The following is an 18,122-nucleotide window of genomic DNA, read 5'->3' as shown; positions in this document are numbered from 1 at the left end:
AAAAATGTGTAAGTCCTCTAGACTCTCTTAATAGATCAGATATGTAGAATCATATTTAAGACATAGTGTAAGACAAAATGTGACATTTTAACTAGTCTGTTCTACACTTTAGATTTTTATAGAAAAATAGTTCACTTACTTCTTTCAACATCTCCTCAGTATGTTCAGAAGTACAGTATTTATAGTATGCCATAAAATAAGAAAGTGACATTCCATCAAAATAGAGGTGAATAGACAATTTCTCCCACGGATTTTTAGGTAATTCCTATTTAAAGTTCAATAAAGGTTATTATTATAAAAATAAACTCCATTTGATGACATTTTTATAGTCAGCAAATATTAAATTTAGCTTCTGACAATATAACAGTATTAACTAGACAGTTTGGCCAGTGACTCATTTCATAGAATTTTCTTCCTGGTATTTTGACATGCTATAAGGGAGTAATTCTACTACTTTGGTTTATGTGACATACACTTACAAGTCCATAGAGTTTTCTAGTTATTCACCACAAAATAACTAAGTTATATATAATTCCAATACCCAAATACATCGCCTTTAGATGATACTAACAAATTACACTACGTAGAAAGACAAAGAAAAGGTTACATTCAGAGGTGGAGAAATGAAGTTTCATTTAAAAATCCAAAATTGGCGGGACTCGGAACAGTCTACTGGGTACTGAATGTGTCCCTAACTGATAAGCTGACCCACAGCAATTCTCTTCATCTCCACTGATACCACCTTTGTCCAAACTCACTGCTCCTCACTGTTTTACTGCTCCTCACTGAATTACGGTTGCTGCCTCCCAGCAGATCTTGTCCTCTCTCTTCTTACCATTCAGTCTTCTGCCAATGCAGTCCCCTCCTGCCTAGCCCTGCTCCTGCCTCAGCACTCTTCTCCCTGCACCCATGTGGTCTGTCCTCTAACCATTTTAGGGTCTTGACTCAAATGTTACCTTTGCAGTGACATCTTCCCAGATGCCTGTTTAAAGTGGAACCTCCTCCCTAGCTATGCCATTCCTATCAGCCTTTCCTGCTTTGTTTTTTTCTCTTAGCACTCATCACTATCTAATATTCCTCATAGTTTATTTTCTCTTTCCCACCACTGAAATGGAAGCTTTAGAAAGGCACAGATTTCTTACTGCTGAGCCCCCCAGCTGTGTGTCCAGACCTACAGCAGAGGCTAGCACCTAAGAGGCCCTGGGTCAGCATCTCCCTTTGTGTACAAGTGAGAGGAGTGAGTCTGGGCAAGGCCGGCTGTCAGTTGGGTTGTGTAGAATGCACATTCATGGTCTCTGAGACACCTGGCAGCCTTTGCTATACCACAAGCTGCTGTTCTGTGTCAAGCGAAACAGCAATGAAAGCTGTCTAGACAAACTAAAAATTTCAATCTCTACCATATTTCAGTGACTTGCCATGGAGACTAAGTAACCAGGGAGGGACTCTCAGTACTAACAAAAGCTACTTTCTTATTTAAGTGAGTCTGTGCCTCCTTTAGGTTTTTATCACTCTACCATCATCCTTTAATACAGAAATACTTTCCTTACCATATATCTTCCCACTCGGGTCCTGCAAACATAGCAGCTGCAGGTTGATCTCATTACCTCACTGCTCAGAAACCTCCACTGAGGCTGTCCCTACCAACCTCGCCACCTGGCCCCTACTTCTCCTGAATGCTGTTCACTACCCCTACTCCTCACAAAACCTCCCCTATTCGAGTCAGTTATACCCCTTCCCTAAAACGTCTCTCTGTACCTTTGTGCATTTCATTTCCCCAGTCAGGAGAACATTACTATCTTTAAGGGCTACCTCAATTCTCACAATCTCTAAATTCCTGTTACATTTACCAATTTTTTTTTTTTTTTTAACCAATCACTTGGCTCTTGGCATGTTACTTTGTAGTGCAAATGTTATAGGTTTTTGTCTTCTTTCACTAACCAGATAGGTGCTTTGGGGATACAGATCATGATAGACTCCCTGAATTGCCTGTACCTAAGACAGTGCTGAGTGTTCAGCACCATCTTGGAAACTGCTACATATAAACATGTCCAACAATTTAATACTGCTCCCTGTAACAAAACAAGCTGTTAACAAAGAATCTTTCCTATTAGTGACTTTAATGGTTATGAAAGTTCTCAGGAACTTGTTCAAAATCAGGCTTATTTAAAGCAAGCCTAGGAACCAAACTGGTAGTTTCTTTTATGCTAACAAGTAATTCACCATAAGAAGGTATATACCATTGCTTATCAAAAATATCCCTCAAATTATGTTAATTATAATATTTTATGGCAAATAATTTATACCACCTATATATACTTTAAATTACCATGATGTGAATGTCCACCTCTCTCTTTGAAAGCAGTTGTTGAAGAACTTCTATTGCATCTGGTTGCCAGACATTCCCAACCTATTTGGGATTAATAAACTCAGATTCTTTTATGCTTTCATAAAATAAGATCAGGAAGCAAACTAACATATACAAAAGTAGCCATAAACAAATAATATCGGAGAGTAGTACAAAATACACAAGCAGTTCTCAGAGAATATCACAGGTACATGATAAAAACATTTAAAAATGAATAATTTGAGTACTCATTTTATGCTTTAAAAATATAAACCTGTTCAGCTAGAGGTGAGAAAACACACACACATCCTACATTTAAAAATATTACATGTAAAACTTTTTTAAAAGACCAATACGCCAATGCAGTGCTTGTACAAGACCTGCAGTGTGTATTCATTAAGGAATAGTGATTGTTACGTTTTTATGCGCTGAGAGGTTCACATGGAAAGGAAGTGAGGCTTCCTGCCAAAGCAATGTGAGTCAACCGTCTCAAGTGGACCCTCTGTCCCCAGCTGATCCTTCAGGTGACTACACTTATGGTGGACATCTTGATGGCAGTATCAGAAGGGACCATGATACGGTTTGGCTGTGTCCCCACCCAAATCTTATCTTGAATTGTAATCCCCATGTGTTGAGAGAGGAACCTGGTGGGAGGGGACTGGATCGTGGGGCAGTTTCCCCCATGCTGACTGAGTTCTCACAGAGCTATGGTTTTGAAAGAGTTTGGCAGTTTCCCCTTCAATCTCTTTTTCTCCGGCAACCTTGTGAAGAAGGTATGTGCTTCTCCTTCACCTTCCACAACAACTGTCTAAGTTTCCTAATGCCTCATCAACCACGGAGAACTGTGAGTCAATTAACCCTCTTTTCTTCATAAATTACCCAGGCTTAGCTATGTAGTATCTTTACAGCAGTGTGAAAATGGACTAATACAGATCCTCTGTCAAAAAAACCCAGCTAAGCCACTCCTAATCCCTGAACCACAGAAACGGTACGAGATAATGAAAGTTTATTGTTGTTTTAGACCACTATGTCTCAGCTTAATTTGTTACGCAGCAAAACAGAATAAGGCACTCTTTTATCTGATCTCCAGCTTCAAGTTTGTTGTAATTTCATTTGATAAAAAAATAAACTTTTGCAATCTTATACCTTCCCACTTATGAACATATCTCTTCATTTATTCACATGTTTTACAGCCTTCAGTTTAATTTTGTAACTGTCTTCATAAAGGCTGTTTAGCTGTCTTAGCAACTTATTTGTTGGTGTTGTATTACTTTTTTGTTACAACTGAAATTTCATTTTACATTCTAAATATTTCTTAAAAAAATTAGTAAAAACTAATATTTAAAATTAATCATCCCACAAATTATTATGTACTCACAGGTGTGGTATTATGGAGCTGACAAGGAATACAGAACTGGGGTATATCAGGATACAGCAAAATAGGGTAAAGATGGCACTGTGGAATCTTTTCAGTGAATCCATGATCTAAATATTGTACCTGAAACAAGCCAAATAAAATTCACAGTTAAAATTTATTGTTAAAAGCTAGGGGACAAAGGGAATTTCCTGTTATTTGAAAAAAAAGTAAAAAGATAGGCCAGGCTTGGTGGCTCATGCCTGTAATCCCAGCACTTCGGGAGCCAGAGGTAGGTGGATTGTTTGAGCCCAAGAGTTTGAGACTAGCCTTGGGAACACGGCAAGACCCCATCTCTACCAAAAATACCAAAATCAGCTGGCTGTGGTGGTGTGGGCCTGTAGTCCCGGCTACTCAGGATGCTGAGGTGGGAGGATTGCCTAAGCCCGGGAGGTCAAGGCTACAATGAGCTGCGACTGTGCCACTGCACTGTAAGCCTGGTGACAGAGAAAGAACTTGTTTCAAAAAAAATAAAAGACATCATGAGAAGTTCAAAATATGGATTTTTAAAATTCCCAGGAAATAAAAGCAATACTGTATTTACTCCCTCTTCCGATAGTGTATCAAACCTCATAGTAAAAAAGGTTTTCTTACACATAACCCATCAGACTTTTTTTGAAAAAAACTGGGTTTTATTGGATTTACAAATTCCTCAAGAACAATCCCTTTTTGAAATGCTTTAATTTTGATAATTCAATTTCTAAATTGTCTTAAGAATAAGGAATGCCAATAAATTATTTCTTCTGTCCCAACATAACGAAATGAACATATGACTGTTTAATTGGATTTGCTTGGCAATTACCATTAAAAAATAAAATAGAATTAAACAAAAATGTCTGAATACCTCACAGATAATTAAGGTATGGTTTCATGAGATGTTTATTTCTTAATGTGAATTACAGGATAAACTTTAAAAGATACCAGGTTAAGAAATGAAAAATCCATTGTGCATACTAAAAATGTAAAGTGACCACATGAAAAAAAAAAAGGTGATGATTAAACTATCAAAGTTCTTTTAAGTAAGTTAAAATAAACAGATATTTGGACAGCAGGAGAGTTTTTATAAAAGTTCACCATCTTATTTATTTTGATTCTACAAATGTAAAGTTCATGAAGTATGATAACTTGATGAATACTGAATTTCATTTTACCTTTGTAAAGAAAAAAAGGTCAGGGGTTATGTGAGCAACTCAAATGTATGTATAGGTGAATGTATGTCACTTTGCACATACATTCAAGTTGCTCGGATAACCCCTGTAACTATCCAGATGTTTAAGTACTCACCCCAAATTTGAAACTATTTTACTTCTATGAAAACCATTAAAAGTTTGTAGTTCAATAGAAAAAGTGTAAGACTTAGAATCAGAAGTTCAGGAATCAGATGCTTGGATATTAACTCTAGCATTACCACCCAGTGACCCTGGCAGGTCACTGAACCTAAATTTCAATTTTCTTTTTAGTAAAATGGGAATAATAATCTATGTCTAGGATAAGTGTAAACAAATTATAAAATACAAATGCATATAGGTGAAGGAAGCTAAAAAACCTGAAGTGCTATGTAATCATTAGGTATCATCATCAAACAGAAAATAAACTCCTGTCCAGGTGGAAACAAAACACTTTTTCACTTAAGCTTTTCCTCCCCTCCAATTGAAACTAAAGTTTTCAACACACACACACACACGTGTATATATACACACACACACACACACACACATATCTTTCAAAGGATATAGCTATTTTTGAAGATTTTGAATGAAACCTGAGTGTTAGTTATCTCATTATTCTGGAAAGGTAAATTAGTCATTATTCTTAAAAACTAACTGGGCCATAAACAAATTTGCTAGTGAGATATTTAACATACTGGAAAACACTCTTTTACTTAACACTATGTGTGGAAACAGGGCTACCAATTGTAACTCAGTGGTCCATCCATTAACCAATGATCAAATCCCTCCCTATTTTTTGCTTATTCAGGTTACTAAATATATTTGCAAATAACACAAAAAATTATTACAAACAAAAGTATAACATAACTGATGTTCCTACATGATTTTCATCAAAAGATGTTTTAATCCAATTTTCTTGTGTTCAAATGCAAAAGACTATTTAATGCTACAGCATTTAACCTTAGAATAGTCATGAAAGAACATGAGACTCACTCGGACGGCACCACCTACAACCTCCATCACCTTGCCACGATACCACAGAGTATCAGATCCTCTTACTGCACATGCTTCTCCTTTTTTCCAGAAATAAGGCTCCAAAAGACCAAGGCATTTTAAATTACTTTGAATTTCATTTGTCATTTTGATTAGCTCAAATTCTGAAAAAAAGTATTAAGGATAGAAAGCATTAAGGAAAATTCCTTATCATTTGTCAATTTAATGACTTCATCTCTTCAGTAGTACAGTTAAAAATCAGTCTCCAAAACAGAACTTTGGTAAAAATCTTTGTGCGTTTTAAAACATACTAGTAATAGCATATAAACAATATTGTGATCTTTGCTTATATTTTGAGAGTACAAACATCATAAGGAGCTCTAAATACATACCAGCTAGCCTAATACGAAAGTACTACCAATTCAAAATAGGGTCAGTTTGACAGCCCTAAGTAAAACAGAACACAGGTTATATATTGCTTGATGCTCAGATACAGTATAATGATGGGGATACAAATTAAAATTTCAGTTTTGCTTTTATTGCTAATTGGCCCATGATTTCCACATATATCCATAACGGATACCACAGAAGGCAAGCTCTGGAGTCAGTCAGCATTCCAATCTTACGGCTTCAGTTGTGTGATCTTGGGTGGTTAGTTCCCTTACCTCCAATAAGCCTCAGTTTATCCTTCCAAAATAACACCACCTATTCTGGGCGTAACAGCATCTTCCGGGAATAACAGTACCTGTCAGCATCATCAAGCACTGCAGGAAGATTAGATGTAAAGCATCCAGCACACTGCCTGGCAGATAACAGGCTACTAGTTTGAACAACGACTATTTATACATGTCAAGCAAAGTTCCTGGGTTAAGTACTATTACTACAGGTCTCAAACGTTATTTTTTCTAGAACAGCCAATTGTACCCATTTTATTCTTTCAAATTTAAAAATGTATTTAGGAGATCAACAAATGAGAGAAAATTTTCAGTAAATTCACAGCTACCATACCCTTATCCATAGGTACTAACTAGGAGCTAATGACACTAAGCCCTACGAGTGCTATAGTTATCAACTACTCCGATGGGCCCAGGTTATAGTCAGGAAGCATTTGCACATAAGCCTAAAAATCTCAGGAGGGACCTGAATATTCTCAAAGGTTCCTAAAGTTCCAGTCATTTGTTGTGATTTCTTTTCTCATTCTCAAGAAATATAAACTTCTGTATTTATGTTATTTTTAGAAAATGAGACAAGGTCTCACTCTGCTGCCCGGGCTGGAGTTCAGTGGCATGAACGCAGCTCACTACAGCCTTGACCTCCTGGGCTCAAGCAATCCTCCTGCCTCGGTTTCCTGAGTAGCTGAGACCCAAGGCATGCACCACCATGCCCAACTCATTTTTGCATGTTTTGTAGTGATGGGGTCTCACCATGTTGCCCAGCCTGGTCGCGAACTCCTGGGCTTAGGCAATCTTCCTGCCTTGACCTAAAGTGCTGAGATTACAGGCGTGAGCCACCGCACCCAGCCTGCATTCTGTTTTCATAGAGAGCCTCCAAACTTGTCTAAGTGACAGGTCTTACAAATCTGGAAACCCTCTACCCACATCTCCAGCATCTTAGTCCCAAGGTGAGGAAAATAAGGGAGACGCAATGGTGGAAAGCAGGTTAATTTATGCTAGTCCTGATCTAACAGTCATTTTAGCAGCCTGTAAAGCTGGTTTCATTTTGCTTCTCTTCCATGATGGGAGACGACTGAGGATGTCTGTATCATCACTGGTGGCCTAAGTTCTAAATTCTGCCAACCACATGTGCCATTGCCACTCTCAGGTATACCAAAAAATGGGGCTCCAGGATTTTTATATTCTCAAGGATCCCAAGGTTTACAGATGCACAAAAATACTGAAATCATGGAGGAAAGAGTAAAATCCTGAGTGGCAGCCCTCATATATCATGATGCTAAAAACACAACTACTTCATCATATACCTAACTCCCTTATTCTTACCAAACTTCATTACTTCTATTCTTCCAGCCAGGCTGAACCCCTTTGTCTTATCTATGCCTACCTCTGTACGAGTTCTTTCCCTAAAGCTCCTAACTCTAAAAACGTCTTCCAGTGTTTTTTTCCTGTCCATATCTATCTATATTTCCAAAGCCATGGGGTTTGCAGCGTTTCTCAAAAAAGTTACCCTTCCTCATCTCTAGCCTAACTTTGCCTTTGCTTTGTGACCTTGCAACACTCTGCACACAGTGTGTCCCACAGAAACAACAGGGTATAGTGAAGAAAACACACGATTTAAGGAGCCAAGATGCACCTAAAGAAGAACAAGAAATCCAGTGGATTTCAAGCGTTACAGGATATACAACAAAGTAACCTGTATACATAGTAAAAGTAGTATAGGCTATATTCAGGAAAAAACTGGTGTTGGTGTAGGGATAAACAGCATTAACACAGAACAGAAAATTCAGAAACAACTCACACACATATGGAATCTTAATCTTTGACAAAGCTGGCACTGCAGATCAGTGGGGAATGTGTGGAGTATTAAGCAGATGAGCTGGGACTACTAACTAAACCTATTAAAAAAAACTGGATCTCTTTTTCGTATCTACCAAAAAATCAATTCCAGGATAGCTTATACATTATGTAAAAACCAAAACCATAAACATTTTTTACAAGATCATATAATGAAATAGCTTTCTGATATCACAGTAAGAAAGGATTTTTTTTTTTTTTTGAGATGGACTATTGATCTGTCACCCAGGCTGGAGTGCAGTGGCGGAATCTCGGCTCACAGCTGCAACCTCCACTTCCCGGGTTCAAGCGATTCTTCTGCCTCAGCCTCCTGAGCAGCTGGGACTACAGGTGCCCGCCACCACGCCCAGCTAATTTTTGTATTTTTAGTAGAGACCGGGTTTCACCATATTGGCCAGGCTGGTTTGAAACTCCTGACCTTGTGATCCACCCACCTAGGCCTCTCAAAAGTGCTGGGATTATAGGCATGAACCACTGTGCCTGGCCCAAGAAAGGATTTAAAATGAGATACAAAACCAAAAAACAAAGAAGATTGATAAAATTACATTAAGACCTTCTGTTCATCCAGAAACTCCCAAAAGACACTGAAAAGACAAGTAAGAAACTGAGAGAAAATATCTGGAACACATAAAAACCAAGAAGGGTAAGTATTCAGGACAGATTAAGAACTATGAATCAGAAAGCAATGACTTAATGGAAAGTAAGCGAAGACATGGACAGGTATTCCAAAACCACAGAAATACAAATGACTCAAATACAAGAAATGATGTCTACCCCATAAGAAGGAAATGTTTATTAAAGCCATAGTGAGAGACAATTTCACATCCACTAGGATTGGTAGAACTTAATCTGACCTTACTAAGTGTTAGCAAGGATGTGGGGTAATGAGACTCTTCATGCACTGGCAGTGATGAGTGTAAACTGTTACAAACAACTTTGAAAAACAATTTGACATTACCTAGAAATGATCCACCATTTTTTTTAAATGGAGTCTCACTCACTCTATTGCCTAGGCTGGAAAGCAGTGGCATGATCTGGGCTCACTGCAACCTCTGCCTCTCGGGTTCAAGTGATTCTCCTGCCTCAGCCTCCTGAGTAGCTGGGATTACAGGTGTGTGCCATCACGCCCAGCTAATTTTTGTATTTTTAGTAGAGATGGGGTTTCATCATGTTGGCCAGGCTGGTCTCAAACTCCTGACCTCGTGATCCACCCACCTCGGCCTCCCAAAGTGCTGGGATGACAGACATGAGCCACCGTGCCAGGCCAATGATCAACAATTCTGTTCACTAGATTATGTGCCCGAGAAAAATTTTGCCTGTGTGTAACAAGACACAGGTACAAGAATGTTCACAGTAGGATTTTTTGTAATCACAGAAAATCTAGAAACATACGTGTCCATCAGTAGAACAGATACTGAGATATAATCATTCACGGAAATGCTGTTAATTCATTTAAAAAAGGAATTAATTCATTAAAAAATGAATGAAATATAGTGAGATGCACCAAGGTGGACAAATCTCAAACAATTTGATGAAAAGTCACAAAAGAATATGTACATTTTGGTTCTGGTTACATAAAGTTTGAAAGATGGAAAACCTAAAAAATTTGTTTAGTGATGCACACAGGAAATGATAATTAGCAAATTCAGAAAAGTGGCTATATCGTGGGTGGCAAAACAGGAGACATGACCAAGTGGGGCCACACAAGTCTGCTTAGGTTCTGGTGATGCTGCTTCTTATTATGGGCAATGTGTATATGGCTACTCATCTTAATGTTGTTATTTAAATAATACATTTTATACTCTTTCACATTAATAACATTTTATAGTAACTTTAAAAAATTCATTTGAACTCTTTTAGTCATTTTTAATGTGATCAGCACATTGACCCATTGTGGGCATCATCCTTTGGGATCCCATCTCCATGTGAGGAATTCCTACTACATTTCCCACTGTGAGTAAAAGGGCCTGGACCTTTATTTCCTTTTTCTTTAACTTCGTGTAGTTATCAAAGTTGCTCAAGGTTCTACAGTTATGAAGCAACTCTACAGTGATTGCCTTCTTTGGCACATGCTTACCTCCCAGTGTGTGATTTCACTTTGTTTTGGAGCTTGGTATGTTCTTTACTTTCATGCCAACTCAGTAAATGTTAATTTTTTAAAAATTGGCATCTGATCTGACTTATTTGGGAGAGTTGTTCAATCTGCCGTAATAGTGGGAAATGAAAATTCCAAATTCCTTTCTTCTTATACTGAGAATAGCACTCACATAATTATAATTAAACAACACTGCTATGTTAGAATAATGAAAAACTGCACTAAATGATTTTTATGTGTTAAAAGCACTTTGCATGCATTGTGTGAAATCACTTAGTTCTCCTAACAACCTTGTGAAAATAACGTTCAAAGAGGCTGCCCACAGTATTTCAATCCCTGTCGGTCTTAGAGAACTAGAGCCTACATAACATACAAAGTCTCACCTGATAGTTTAGGTACCACAAATATAGTTCCATCATCACCAACACAGCTGACTGTTGCCTCAAATACTTTCATGTTAGGAATAGCTGGTGGTTTATACCCTCTGGCGGTTCTTGGTTCTAGAATTTCCTCCTGAAATTCAGATACTTTCTGTTCACTGATTATCTCAGCAGTTTTCTTGTCAGGGTCAAAGTTAGTTTTAATACAGTTAGTAACTACTGAATCTTCTTGTTCCAGGGGGACTTCCAGAGACTTCTCAGATAATGAATGGCTGTTATCTAATTTATTAATTCTGTAACATCCAAAAAAGAACACACTAAACATGAGCAAATATAAAATTCTGGGTAAAACAACATAAAAAGAATCCTTCAGATATACATGAAATTGAAAGAAAATATTTGCTCTAATTTGTTACATAAAAACTAGCATAACTTAAGTTAAAATTAAAACTACTTTAAATTAGGAGACTGATGAGAAAAAGCAATAAAAATTTAAGTAAATGTTTTAAATTTCTATATTTACAGACTATGCTCTCTCAAAATTTCGTGTGTATATCTCAAGTATTGTACAATGAATTCAATATTACTAGAAGATACAACACCTTTAAGATGATTTCAATTTATCAATTTAGTCCACACATAGAACAGACATCTGGTAAGCTATTAGCATCCATAAATACAAACAAAACATGAGTCTCTTAAAAAACAATAAAGTACTATTCATATATTAGGTGTTAGTGGTAATATGCTATATTTACTCAGTTTTTCTACTTTATATTATTCTCTTCCAATTAAAAAAAAATAGGTACCCCATTGTACAAAAAAATAAAACCTTAGAAGGAAATATTAATATTGACTGTGTTTTAGGGGAATTATGGCAAGTTTCTATTTCTTCTCATCTCCTGTACTTTTAAAAGGAAATAAAGGCTGGGCATGGTGGCTTGCGCCTATAATCCCAGCACTTTGGGAGGCTGAGGCGGGAAGACCACCTGAGGTCAGGAGTTCGAGACCAGCCTGGCCAACATGGTGAAACCCTGTCTTTACTACAAATACAAAAATTAGCCGGGCATGGTGGCACATGCCTGTAATCCCAGCTACTTGGGAGGCTGAGGTGTGAGAATCGCTTGAACCCAGGAGGCAGAGGTTGCAGTGAGCTGACATCACAGCACTGCACTCAGGCCTGGGCAATAGAGCGAGACTCTGTCTCAATCAATCAACCAATCAATCAATAAAGGGAAACAAAGTATTGACGAAACAGCCACATAATTCCTCAAATACCCTGCCAGTCCCCCAACCCACCGCCGCCTTAAGATAGCTAGTAGTTTTAGTCTACAAAAACAGTAAAGAATGTAACAACTGGTAGCAGACAATGTCAGCAGTATTAACTTGCCTAGCATTTTCCATTCTAACATTTCTTCTATCAAGGAATTGCTTTGGCCTAAAGTCAAAGCAATTAGTTGTATGCCAAAGCCCGGGCAACCCAGGCCGCATCTCCCATATCCAGCCTCATGTCCCACTTTCTTTCTGACTTCAAATTCTCTTTCCATTTCATCAGGACTGGGGTCCTTGTTCTGAATAAGGTAAGATATAAGTTAAGGCAAACACATCTATGGTGATCTGGCCACGTATGGTACAAAGTGGCTACTTGGGACTTGTGTCTCCAATTCCAACATACCTCTATGTCTCTGGAAAGAGAGAGAATAGAGGCTTGGCGTGGTGGCTCATGCCTGTAATCCCAGCACTTTGGGAGGCTGAGGCGGGTGGATCACGAGGTCAGGAGATCAAGACCATCCTGGCTAACACAGTGAAACCCTGTCTCTACTAAAAATACAAAAAATCAGCCAGGCGTGGTGGCGAGCACCTGTAGACCCAGCTATTTGGGAGGCTGAGGCAGGAGAATGGCGTGAACCCAGGAGGCAGAGCTTGCAGTGAGCCGAAATCACGCCACTGCACTCTAGCCTGGGCAACAGAGCAAGACTCTGTCTCAAAAAAAGAAAAAAAGGAAAGAAAGAAAGAGAGAGACAAGATTAAGCTAGGGTCACAACCATATCCTGATCCTGTCCCTGGACCAAAGGTGCTTAAACTCCAAACACAGAACCGGAAAGGATCTTTAAATATAAATACTGTTCAATTACTTATTTGTTACTCATCCTGTTTCATATAAATACATTTACATTTCATACAAATACATCCAGTAGGGATATACCTACCAGAATTTCTAAAATAAAGCCTACACATTTATGTTTAAGCAAAGGATACCAAAGGGCTCAGATCTGGTATCCACTACATTGTTCTTTTTCTTTGGTTTACAGTGTAAATGTCAAAGGAGAGGGGAAATAATAAAAGCAAGTATGTCAGTAAAGGGGCTTAAGTGTGCAAGAACTGATGTGCCTGAATAATGAAATGAGCAATACTGAAGGAATCTATTTCTGAGCTGGCTCCTCAGGGTCAGTTTATAAATCCTTAAGAGCAAACAAGATGCAATTCAGACTTGAAAGCACAAGTAAGGAGATTTGCACATGCAACTCAGAGGCATCCATCACAAACTGATGTCAAAATTTTTTTAAAAACTCTATACCTCCTTTCTCTCAAAGCCAAACCCTTTTTAATCAAATATTTAGAAACATCGACACGCTCTCCTTTTTCATCTCTGCAGAAAATTTTCACAGGTAATGGCCATGTTGTGTTGTTTTCCTGCAGTGATTTAAGAGCAAAGTAAATATGAAACACCAAAATGAAATCTTCATATAAACAATGTACATTTCACAGGCATTTCTTCTACATTTATTTAAGCAAGAAATATTCCCAACTGAGTAATTTTGATATCCAAACACATAAAAAAAATAGCATTGGGCCGAGTGCGGTGGCTCATGCCTGTAATCCCAGCACTTCGAGAGGCCAAGGCAGGCAGATCACTTGAGGTCGGGAGTTTGAGACCAGCCTGACCAACATGGAGAAACCCCGTCTTTACAGAAAATATGGAATTACCCAGGCGTGGTGGCACATGCCTGTAGTCTCAGCTACTCAGGAAGCTGAGGCAGGAGAATCCCCTGAACCCGGGAGGCGGAGATTGCGGTGAGCCGAGATTGCGCCATTGCACTCCAGCCTGGGCCACAAGAGTGAAACTCCATCTCAAAAAACGCAAACAGCATGGAAGAGAGTGGCACAGAGAGTTATTCTGTGAAACGCATCAGGAAGACCTCAATGTCAAGGTGAAATTAAAGAAAAAACATCAAACTGGAAACTTTTTTCCAGTCACAGAATGGGGAGTTGGGAAGTGAGGAATACAACATCAGTTAACAAGTTTCTTTATTCTCTTGTATTCTCTATAAATTAGAGAATCAAAATATATTTTCCAAGGTGTGCCTTTTTTCTCCTACAAAAAGCGAAAGAACTACAAAACATATATTCTGCTTCATACGGAAAAAGGTATAAAACTGGAGAAAGCACATAAATAGTAAAAATAAAATGAATTAAAGAAAATTCTACTCATTAACGTAATAAAACATTTAAATTAGAAAAAAGAAAGCAAAGAATATTGTTGAAGTGGTCTGAAAAGATATATGCCTCTTACACTTTGAAATAAAAGCAACAAAATTTGTAACAAAATCCAAATAGTTGGCTGCTATTTTCTCTACAAGAAAGAAAACAAATGGAATTGATGGAAACACTAATGAGATCATCAGCACATATCTCTTGTAACTTGTTACCTCACTATCCACCTGTAAGATTATAGTTGCTACAGCTCCAGTCAGGTACAATGAAAGACAGTCACAAGCTGTTGCTGTCCACTTGTCACTCCCACCAGCTGGTCTACAACAGAAAACAGTGGCAACTTGTTTTATAAAAATAGCATACAATATTGAAATATACAAAAAAACACTATATTTACACATATATACACTCATAGCTTGAGCCAACTATAGTAGTAAAAAAACAATTTAAACATGGATTCACATTATTTTTACAATTTTCCCCTCATTTTCATAGCCTTTTTTCATCCCTCTATTTTACTGAGGGCCCATATTACATGTTAACTTATTTATGTGTATCTTTTCTGCAGCTACACTGAGGACCTGTAAAAAACAGGTGTATTTTAAATACTTTTTAAGTCATTATATACATTTCATACATGTCAACTAGACTGTAAACTCCAAGAGAACAGGAGTGATGATGTATTATGTGCATCATCATATTCCCTAATGACTAGCATAGTACCTGGCACATAGAAGCCATTCCAGAAATATTTAATAGAAAGAAAAAAGTCTCTTTGTAATGATGATCCCACTGCCCATTTTTGAAAGTTCTTTGGATTTCAAATCTAACTTGAATTGCTACCCATAAATATCAGAAATACCAGAAATTTTAATTACTGATTGAACAAAATTTTTTACATTATCTGATAGATGTGGTAATAGTTTTAAATGACCAAAATTTAGCAGCATCATAGCCTAAGCTTTCAGCAAATACTGTCATGACAGTAATGCACAGTTTTAAAAAATGCTCAAAAAATATTTGACAGATAAATGAAATGCAGAGTATCCGATTTCATCATCCATTTTAGTCTGCAGAGTTGGAACTGAGTGATTGCAGAGGTGTCCAATCTTTTGGCTTCCCTGGGCCACACTGGAAGAATTGTTTTGGGCCACACATAAAATTCACTAATATAGCTGATGAGCTTAAAAAAAAAAAAAATCAAAAAAATTTCATACTGTTTAAGAAAGTGTACAAATGTGTGTTGGGCTGCATTCAAAGCTGTCCTGGGCTACATGTGGCCCGTGGGCTGTAGGCTGGACAAGCTTTTGCCTTAGATGTCTCGAACCAGCAAATCTATCCCCACGAATAAGGAATTAGTAACATAGAAGAGATTACAGATAACATACTGCAGGCTCTACAGGCTCTCCTATGGTTTCTAGTTCCAGAGTTTCATTGAGCTAACCCATTAACTGAATAAACAATTAATTCTGGTCAATTTTTTTTTTTTTTTAATGAAACAAGACCTCACTATGTTGCCCAGGCTGGCCTTAAACTCATAGGCTCAACAGATCCTCCCATCTTGGTCTCCTGAGTAGCTGGGGCTAAAGATGTATGCCACCACACTCAGCTTTGCCTGGTCAATCTCCTCACAGTAACATGGCTTATTTGAGTGAACTAACCAAATCAACTGGGCACGTAACTTGGCCAAAAAGGATTTCGTGAACGTGCTGTACTACTTATTGTAAAGCCCAGGGAGCGTTCTTATGTGCTAAGAAGCTTAAATTGTTAGGAACTCTTGGAACCAGTTATGGTTTATTTATTATGATGGTATATAAGTATAAATCAATGTAACATCAAGGTTGTCCATTAATTTATTGTGGATATAAATAATAATTTAACATTTAAAAAATGTATGAATACAGAATTGCAGTTAGGGAAGATGAAAAAGTTCTTAAGATGAAATGGTGGTAAATGCTATACATCAATGTGATTTTTTTTGTTTTGTTATTTATTTTTTTTGAGATCGAGTCTCACTGTGTCGCCCAGGCTGGAGTACAGTGGCACAATCTTGACTCACTGCAACTTCTGCCTCCTGGATTCAAACAATTCTCCCTACCTCAGCCTCCCGAGTAGCTGGGATGACAGGTGCCCACCACCACGCCCAGCTAATTTTTATATTTTTAGTAGAGAGGAGGTTTCATCATGTTGGCCAGGCTGGTCTTGAACTCCTGACCTCAAATGATCCGCCTGCCTCAGCCTCCCAAGTGCTGGGTTTACAGCCATGAGCCACCGCACCCAGCCGTGAATGTTCTTAATGTCATAGAACTGTACACTTAGGAATGGTAAAAGGGTAAACTGAGTGTAATATCTATTTTATCACCCTAAGAACAATCTATTTAAAGGGATTTCTTAAAATGACAGGAAAACAGAGTGGTTAGAGTTCCGCTTCTGGGTTCAGACCTTGTTTATAACCCTAACTCAACAGTCAGCAGATGATTTCATCTGGATAATAAAATGCTTAACCTCTTGAAAATTCAATTTCCTTACCTATAAATAGTATCTATATCTTTAAGATTTGTTGTTAGGATTAAGTGAAATAGTGTATTTAAGACCATTAATGCAGGTCCCAGAAGTTCTTAAAGGTTAGCTATTATTAGGCTTTTAAAATGACAACAGTGTTCCATTCCAGTCCATAAGATACCATTTGAAGTATGTACAGAAACACATTCTCTGTATTGTTAGGCACAATTAAGGGACTGATATAATTCTGTTCAATTATTCTGATTGAACTATTTAATGTCAAAGTGAAAACTAAGATAGGATTTATATAGTATATGAGCTGAGATTTCCATTCCAGGGCACTGGAAAGATTTACAGTGTCCCATTGTCACCATCAGTGATCACAGACAATAGAAGAGGTGCCTGTAAGATTACAGAAATGGGTCATTAAGAAGAAGGTATCCTATTAGAACAAGGATCTCTAAGGAATAAAACAAATAAAAAAAAAAAGCTACTCTATTATAATATCAATTTTTAGGCCGGGCATGGTGATTCAAGTCATAATCCCAGCACTTTGGGAGGCCGAGGCAGGTGGATCACTTGAGGTCAGGAATTTGAGACCAGCCTGGCCAACATGGTGAAACCCCATCTCTACTAAAATTATAAAAATTAGCCAGGCATGGTGGTGCACGCCTGTAATTCCAGCTACTCAGGAGGCTGAGGTGGGAGAATCGCTCGAATCTGGGAGACAGAGGTTGCAGTGAGTGAAGATGATGCCACTGCACTCCAGCCTGGGCAACAGAGGGAGACTCTGTCTCAAAAAGTAAATAAATACATAAACAAACAAAATAAAAAGATCAGGTTTCAAAACAGATAAATCAAACCAATGCTAGATTTATATAAATAACTTTGGATAAGGTACTTAATTTCTCATCATGAAGTTTCTTCAATTGTAATATGGAGATGATAATAGTTCCACGTTGGTACTATTGTGAGAACTAAACTAACACACGTAAAGCACATCATACAATGCCTATCCTAGTAGACAATAAAATGTTAAGGTATATGGTACAGTGTATCTAGAGTTCTCTCATGAGATCCTTGCAGATAAGATATAAGTAAGCTAGATAAACCAGTATTTTAATTTCTTAAAGGTTCATTAAAGTTTTTATAATAATGTTGAAAGGGTCTTTGGGATCTTTTGGCTTTATTGGTAAACAGAT

General features: G+C 37.7%; 1 protein-coding gene across 2 annotated transcripts in view; it reads right to left on the bottom strand.

Annotated features, from left to right (window-relative positions):
- The window catches only part of RNF17 (ring finger protein 17), a 112,122-nt gene that overhangs the window by 14,833 nt on the left and 79,167 nt on the right, over positions 1-18,122 (bottom strand). Inside the window, exons 23-29 of one of the 2 annotated variants that reach the window (XM_025364399.1) lie at positions 14,634-14,736; positions 13,502-13,617; positions 10,927-11,216; positions 5,921-6,084; positions 3,723-3,842; positions 2,327-2,407; positions 140-265 (exon numbers count right to left, since the gene is read on the bottom strand). In XM_025364399.1, coding sequence (XP_025220184.1) covers positions 140-265; positions 2,327-2,407; positions 3,723-3,842; positions 5,921-6,084; positions 10,927-11,216; positions 13,502-13,617; positions 14,634-14,736 — 1,000 coding nt within the window. The remainder of the gene's footprint in view (positions 1-139; positions 266-2,326; positions 2,408-3,722; positions 3,843-5,920; positions 6,085-10,926; positions 11,217-13,501; positions 13,618-14,633; positions 14,737-18,122) is intronic. The other variant, XM_025364400.1, reaches the window with a different exon arrangement.

The sequence above is a fragment of the Theropithecus gelada genome, chromosome 17 (genome assembly GCF_003255815.1).
Source record: "Theropithecus gelada isolate Dixy chromosome 17, Tgel_1.0, whole genome shotgun sequence".
NCBI lineage: Eukaryota > Metazoa > Chordata > Mammalia > Primates > Cercopithecidae > Theropithecus > Theropithecus gelada.
Note: the sequence above shows the minus strand (reverse complement) of the source record. Positions and strands in the feature narration are given on the sequence as shown.